The following is an 8,328-nucleotide window of genomic DNA, read 5'->3' as shown; positions in this document are numbered from 1 at the left end:
AAAGTAAATATAAAATCTATAAACTAAACAGGTGGAGCAACCTTGTGCAGCAAGTTTCTACCAATACAGAGCATCAAAGTATTTTGGTGGGTGGGCTTAGCTGGACCGGCCAGTGGTATATATAGGACAGCAAGGGCTACAGTTAATGCAAGGTGGCAAGTCACACAAAAGCCTTACCGAAGGAGGATCTCAGCAGAGCAAGATCTTAAGCAGAGAGATAATGAAGACCCTACTACTTCTCACCGCTATGTGCTGCGTGTGCTTCACCTTACCGTCTCAGGTGAGTATAAAACTCATTCAGACTTTATGGTCTGGAATTAGACAGATTTGTATTGTTAGGCTAGTAATGATAATGCCAAATCTACATGTTTTCTGAAGTATGTAACTAAATTCTCCAGTGATAACTAATTTAGAGTAGCAGTTGATCTCTAAAGGTGCCCATACACGTACCGATTATCGTACGATAATCGTAGGTGATCCCGTGATCGTACAATAATCAGCAAGTGTATGGGCAGCGTGCGACCTCTTCTACGTTACGGTCGCACGACATTCGTCTTCCGAGCACGCTTGAAAACCTGCCGAAAATCGTACGATTTTCGGGCGGGTTAGTGGCGTGCTCGGGAGACGAATGCCGCACGGGCCGGTGTGCGCAAGCACACACTGCCCGCTCAGCATTGCAATCATCGGAAGCCCTCACCGGGGCGGGCTTGCGTTGATCGCAAGTACGATCTGCCTGTCATGGGCAGATCGTACAAAATTTTAATGACCTTACAACCATCGCACAACAAAAGTCGTGCGATGGTTGTAAGGTGTATGGGCAGCTTCACACATTAAATTAATGGATGTTTATGATGTGATATTCATTCACTGCACACGGTCACACAATACTGCAGTTGTGTGTAGATGATACTACCAGTGTCTACTATGTGCTTCTTGTGTAGCCTGCAGTGGAGGGAGCCATTGGTTGATGTGTTAGAGATTGCTACTGTAGGCAATCACAGGAGATTTTAGAAACATGATTGATCTACTACAAATCCCCATGTTTAGGTCTAGGGGCCATGTCCCACCGACCAGTGACACAATCACTGAAATGTAACAGCCACGTTCTCTGATGGATGGTGTTTTATCACTCACTGTAATGCAGCAGAAACTAGATTGCTAGTGAGTGTTTACATATGGAGAGAGCAATGCCATAAGAGAAGTAGAATTGATTTTTTACTGATTCTGATACCTCTGGTGATTTGTCGTCAGTGATAGAACATCTAGTGTGACAGTAACAGGACACCTGAGTCAGTGGAGTGGCAATAGGCAAGGTGACTAACCTATCCCTGTATTTTCGTCTGAGCATGTACTGTACAGTGTAAATCGTACGAATTTTGACGTACGGAAATGCCACCAAATGTCACCAAATGTATGATTTTAGGTGAAAAAATTCTGCTTATGAAACAATATTTCAAAAAAATATTATATATCAGAAAAGATTGTTTGCAATCGAACAGTGTTCGGCTCACTTCACTTCTGATCGGTCATTCACTCGGCTGCCCTCGGCAGCTTTGTGAATAGACCCCTGACAGTCAATGTCTTATGTCCATCAATATTTGTCATGCATGTGGCCTGACTTCCCAAAACATAGTCACAAATGGTCAGGGGGTAGGACCTATAACATTTTCTGCGTGTTCCCTGACAACTAATATTATTGCTTAACGATGAACCTTCACAATGTTTAATTTTTCTGTTTTGGCTGAATATTTCAAAATGAAGTATGTTTGGTCAAAAGACAAAGGAAACCCCCACAGGATGCTATGATTCTTGAAAAGTTAATGAATACCGGTCACAGATTTGTCTAAAACAGTGTTTCTCAACCTGGGGGTCGGGACCCTTCGGGGGTCGAATTACGATTTGCCAGGGGTCGCCTAGCGGCTTCCGGCCACCTGCCGCTCCGTGTGCACAGTGAGAGGGGATAGCAGTCTTCCCCCCCTCACCTTTCACAGAAGTTCCAGCACAGTGCTGTGCTAGGATTTCTGTATTGGAGGTGACAGGGTCAATAAAGAGAACCTGTCACCTCCAATTGCTATTACAGAGGGGCTTTTTACCTCTGTGTGATAGCAATGAAGTTAAGTGGGAAAAAAATAGATTAAAAAATTATTAAAGAAATAAAAATAAAAGAATTAAAAAAATAAAAAAGCGATTAAAAAAATAAAAAAGCGATTAAAAAAATAAAAAAGCGATTAAAAAGAAATAAGAAACAAATTATTAAAAAATAAACAATAATAAGGTGAGAGTCCTCCTCATCCCTCTCCTAGCGCAGCAGTGTCAGTTCTCCCGCCACGCTGCCAGATGTTGCTGCAGCAGCCGCGTCATCACTAAATTTTATCGTTGGGGGCTACCACAACTTGGCAAATGTTACCAAGGGGTCCCGGCCCTAGAAAGGTTGAGAACCACTGGTCTGAAAGGTATTTATCAATTCTTCAGGATTCAGCCCAGCAATTTATATATAGAATGCGTTTCAGAAGTTGTTGCTTGTTGTCTCTGCTTACAAGTCAGGATTCATTGAATGAGTTATTCTGATGTTCTGCCTGAATAATACCCACCCACCAGAATTCAATGCATCTAAACTGATCTAACATGTACGTACAAATTGGATGAAAAATCTTCTTGGTCAAACATGATTCTTATACAGTAATGCTGATAAAAGTCACGTTGAAGTAACATGTATGAAAATTTTAAAAAAATAAATACAGTTAAGGTGTTGCCAATAGCAGCCAATCAGCTCATATCATTCTGTAATCCTTATCAGACACATTGATGTGTAAGGTGTTACTCATTTTCCCCATATTGTCTACCTTTGTTAATGGAATTGTATGTTTATTTCAACAGAAACTGCAACAAAGGAAGAAGAGAGAGATAACGGGGACACCAGGTAAGACTGAGGGGCTGCTGAAAGTTAGTTATAAACATGAGCGGACAATCAGACTTGACTGGTAAAGGGCTTATGTCCAGTTATAAAATGATGCACCTTTAATACCTGTATGCTGAGACAAGAGCAACATTTGCACTAAACTTCTTACTGTAAACTCCATAACAAAGACTAGAGGTCACCACCTAAAATTGGTGGAGAATAGATCTATCCACAAAGGGCGTAGGGGCTTCTTCTCAGTCAGAGTGGTTACATTTTGGAACTCTCTGCCACAAGCAGTGGTATCTGCAGAGAGTATTGATTCATTCAAAAATCTATTTGATACCATCCTAGGAGACCGTAACATACAGGGGTACAGGTACACTTAAATACTAGACCACACAGAGACTCTTATATACACGCACGCACACCACACACACAAAGGTTGAACTTGATGGACCTGTTTCTTTTTTCAACCTTTCATACTATGTAACTATGTAAGAATGCTTACATACTATGCTTACATTCTTACTATGTAAGAATGCCCAAACATATGTTACCTAGTGTTGGCCTCTCTTTGTATTGTTCCAAGTGAACTGCAGAGATATAAGGGGTTATTTACTAAGCTGCCGAAAGCAGCCGAGTGAATAACCGACCCAAAGTGAAGCGAGCCGAATGCCGTTTGGCTATTCACTTCAGCCCTGTGTGGCTGAAAACAGATGTACATCAGCTGCCATCTGCTCCCTTCACTTCACTTTGGTTCAGCCGAATAACCTCAGCGAGTTCAGCTGAGCCAAAGTGTAGAAAACATTCACCTCAGCCGATCCAACATCTGCATAGGGATGCCTCCCAACTTTCTGAGATGTGACAGAGGGACACCTTTCAGCTCAAAGTATTTAGCAAACGGCGCACCCCATTCCAACCCCCCAGTTATGTGAACAAGGAGGAATTAGTATGCAAAGAATGATGATGAGACCCCCAAAGTCATATTTGTCTTATCACTAATTTTCCTATGGTGACTTTTAAAAATAGCAAATGCAATCACTCACCGGCTGGATGAAAGTTTAGTGCAGTGTTACACTTTCGGTAGTGAAATCTATGAATCAAACCACAAAGAAGAATGAAGGAGGAAGAAAGAGGGATAGAGGCTTCTGGCTGCAAATGCAGGCAGTCCCCGGTTTACATACATCTGACTTACATCCGACTCCTACTTATAAATGGAGGCTATTACTGTACAGCAGGGGTAGTTGTAATGCTACCGCGGTGCTCGTGCTGACGAGGAGTGCCCACCTTTTTTGGTCTGGTTCGTAGTGCTGTATGTACATTACAGGAAGTTGGCTCTTGTTAGACGTGCAGACGAGGGATGCCCGCCTCTTCTTCCGGGTCACTGTGAGGTTTTTATTGCTGTCTGTATCCTCATTAGAAAGATTTAATCTCACTTCCTGTCCTTGAGACAACAGGAAGTGAAAGGAAATCTACAACTAGGAAGGGAAATTTACTCCTGTAAAGCTGCTCATACACCTGACGATTATAATCGTCAGTCGTAAGGTTGATGGGCAGCGTGCGACCGCATTTACTGTACGGTCGTTTGATTTTCGTTTAACGAGCATGCTAGAAAACCCGCCAAAAATTGCACGATTTTTGGCGGGTTGGTAGCGTGATCGCAAGACGAAAGCCGCACGACCCGAGGTGCGCAAGCCCACACTGCCCCCTCACCATTGCAATTATCTGCAAGCCCTCCCCTCAGCAGGGTGGACTTGCGATGATCGCAAGTACGATCTGCCTGTCCATGATGGGCAGGTCGTACGAAATTTTAATCACCTCACAACCATCGCACAATGAAAGTCGACCTTAAAGTGACATTAAAGTTAAAAAAAAAATTCCCTCCCCCCATGTTAATGTTAGCACTTACGTTAAATGATGTCTCTTATTCCGATCTTCTTTCCTGATGTTTTCATCTGTCCCTCCAGCGGTGCCACGTCACTCCGATCCAGCGCTGACTGCTCTGTCCCTCCGGTCCAGCGGTGTCTGCATGCGGGGGCACGCTTCCATAGACTTACCTTGTGTCCCTGCACGTCTCCCGGCCGAGAATCAGAACTGCGCATGCGCCCGCCCCAAGATCCTTTGCGGCCGTACGAGCAGTTCTTGATTCTCGGCGCGGGAACGCGCAGCGATAACGAGGTAAGTTTAAACCTAGTTAAAGCGTTTTTTTAAACTTCTTGCCTATATCTACTGCTTGCTAGCAGTAGATATAGGCAAAAAAAAACCGGAGGGTTTAGAACCCCTTTAAGAGTGATCATGGGAAAAAGATGTCTCCACTGAAGCTTCATCACCAATCCTTGTTTCCACAACAACCCAACATTTTCAAAATCCAATTGTCACAGAGACAGAAAGTGAGGTGAAATCTTCTGAACAGGGGCACACACAGCAAAACAAACTTTACAGGGGGTAAAAAAAAAAATTGGGGCTGGAGTTACACTTAAAATACACCTTGCATACAAATTCAACTTAAGAACAAACCTACAGTCCCTATCTTGTTCGTAACCAGGGGACTGCCTGTAGAGATTGTACTATATCAGTATTAGTTCTATCTCATACTGCTGATCTCATTTCAATGATCATTTCATATGAAATCCACAGAGACCGACTGGAGAGAAAGGAGCGGTATACTGGAAGCCAGTGGAGATGGCGAGTTGTTTGACTTTGAAACCGTTAACATAGCATTAAAGTGGAGCTTATATCTCGTTTTACTGGGAGGGGAATATAAAGACGTATAAATATATACGTAAAAAATAAATAATATTATTATAGAACATGCAGCTGAATTGATGACAAAAGGAGAGAATCAGCCAATACAAATACATTCTAACATTCTAACATATGATGTAAGCTTTACACCGGATTTCTCCACTTTACAGGTGACACAACACAGAACAAATCCGTATCTGATCTGATTCATGAAGCCAATAAAGGTAAGGTTTTGTGCTGAACATTCTGATCGATCACCACATCACTCTCCTGCTGCATTTTAAAGCCGCAGTCCGCCGGCACTCTGCATGTAATATATTTATGAACCATAAGCTACCAGTTTTATATCTTTTATACCGTATCAGGGAATACAGTGGATTAAAGAGAACCTGTCACCTCGACACAAAAATTCAAAGCACATGCTCACTAAAAATGAAGTCTTTTAAAAATGTACGTGCCCTGCTTCCAGTGCCGCCATTTTCCTGTTTTCCATAGATACCACTGCCTGAAGTGTCTCTAGCATCTGACATACTTCAAAGAGTGTCAGATGTCTGGTCCCCTCTATGCTCTGTGACCCCTACATCCCCACAGGACCCATTAGGAAGAGCCATGGAGTACAGTGGGGAACCAGGCATACAACAAACCGGGAAGTGTGCCAGATGCAGAAGAGTCTTCAGGTTGCAGTATAGATGGAAAACAGCAGCGATGGTAGCAGGACAGGTATGTATTTTTAGTAAGGAGGATGTGCTTTCATTTTTGGTTAGCAGATGACAGAGGTGCTTTAAATTATTTTAATGCTAAGTTTACAGAGCTGGAGACCCCAGGTACAGCCCTCTCAGGGTCATCCTCCAAAATCCTAAAAATATAGTGATCTGATGGCCTCAGGTGTTTTCTTTTTTTGATTGGACAGCTTGGACCAATGGCACTTTGCCATTGGTCCAAGCCATCCACAGAGCTCAAGCCTCTAACACAGAGTAGAGGCTGTGACAGCTCTTGTCTCAGTAATTAGGTTACTCAAACAGTGGGGAAGCCCGCTGCTGTGTAACCTAACTACCTGTCAAAACCTGCCTCCCCTGACCGCACGTCCCTGATAGTGATATGCTTACCCATCACTACCTACCTGCCACCTGCCTTGTACCTAAAATGGCATTATAGTGTGCATGTATGACCAAGACCAGTCAACCTGCACAAGGAGAGAGAGCAGAAGTGACTGGTCTTGATTACAGGAAACTACAGGAGGGGGTGGAGACAAGACCAGTCACCCTGCACAAGGAAAGAGAGCAGCAGTGACTGGTCTTGATTACAGAAAACTACAGGAGGGGGTGGAGACTGCTCCAAGTCTCACGCAGGATTATTGCACAGATCTGGAAGAAATACACAAAGCTCACCAAGATTCAAGAAGATTACAGTGTAAACTTTAAAGCTTTTTCAGGGCAGCACTTAGGATGGAAGGACACAATACTGCTCCCTTTAACAAACACCATGTATTTAATCTTTTAGGACCGATATACTCTAAGAACTATAGAATTAAGGATTTGGACATCGCTACGAGCACAAAAAGGGGCAATAGTGTGTGCCCCAAGGGCATCTGCCTGTGGCCAAAATCCGATGACGAAAAGGTTTATGTCCCATATGTTATTTCAAGCGACCACAGTAAGTACTTTCCTTGTTCATCCGTGTTAAAGTAGAGCTTTAGCTAAAGCCTTTTTTTTTTTTAGTTTTGCATGAAGTAAAGAAGGGTTTAAATTTCTGTCTGGAATTTAGTGCTGTCTAGGTCCCCTGGAGAGATTTCACATCACGTTCTGTCCCGATGAGCACACAGGAAGTGGGGAGGAATTTCCACAACATGAAAAGAGACTAAAAGAAATTGATTTAGTAATTCTGGTCTTTGTATAACTGATTGAGAACTAGGAATTGCAATGACAGGTCCACTTTTAATAGTATCATATAATGAATAAAACGGCTATTTAGCATATTTGACATAACAACCAATTTAGAGTTATTATTCAAAGTAGAACTATGACTTTCTATTATAAAATATGCGCTGCGGTTCTTAATTGTACGGGCATTTACACTTACACTTCTCCCTAAGTTACCCTGCAAAATCTGACAAATAGCTTGATCTAGTTAGTGAACACAGGAAGCTGCCTCACGCAGCTTCCTGTGATGAGGTTACAACGCTGCTGCACTGCTTCTGAATTCAGAGCAGTGTTGTCACTCCAATGTAGGCTGTGCCTGCTTATACTATGGTGGGATGAGAAGACATTGCAATCATCATTGTCACTGCTGAATCCCGAGCCTACAACTTGTCAATCGGCAACTGGACACGCCTAACCCCGCCCATTTCTCTCTGTATTGACAGCATTGCTTCTACTGTTGAAACCCTCCCACTGTGAGCTGCAGTGCTGGGAGGGAGGAGCATGTGAGACACAAATGAACTAGGAAAGCCAGTCAGATTATAGTGAGGTGGGCCAAAAGCAACCAAAAACCCCTTACTTTAAAACACAACAAAGTGCTTTAAAGCATCGGTCGCCAACCTTTCGGACCTCATGGACCACTAAATTCATAATTTTAAATCCCGCGGACCACTAATATGAATTTTTTTTAAAATAAATATATACTCTCATATTTTTTGTTTCCTCATATATAAATATATTCTCGTATGTGTGTGTGTGTGTGTGTGT

The 8,328-nt window shown here is 42.7% G+C and overlaps 1 protein-coding gene across 1 annotated transcript in view; it reads left to right on the top strand.

The window, feature by feature from the left end:
- The first annotated feature begins 247 nt into the window (after nt 1–247).
- Nucleotides 248–8,328, top strand: part of LOC108790859 (embryonic protein UVS.2-like) — a 20,139-nt gene continuing 12,058 nt past the window's right edge. The window contains exons 1-4 of the mRNA XM_018561217.1: nt 248–280; nt 2,878–2,920; nt 5,815–5,868; nt 7,145–7,297. Coding sequence (XP_018416719.1) covers nt 248–280; nt 2,878–2,920; nt 5,815–5,868; nt 7,145–7,297 — 283 coding nt within the window. The remainder of the gene's footprint in view (nt 281–2,877; nt 2,921–5,814; nt 5,869–7,144; nt 7,298–8,328) is intronic.

This window comes from Nanorana parkeri, unplaced genomic scaffold, assembly GCF_000935625.1.
Source record: "Nanorana parkeri isolate BGI_ZX_2015 unplaced genomic scaffold, ASM93562v1 scaffold508, whole genome shotgun sequence".
NCBI classification, from domain to species: domain Eukaryota; kingdom Metazoa; phylum Chordata; class Amphibia; order Anura; family Dicroglossidae; genus Nanorana; species Nanorana parkeri.
Note: the sequence above shows the minus strand (reverse complement) of the source record. Positions and strands in the feature narration are given on the sequence as shown.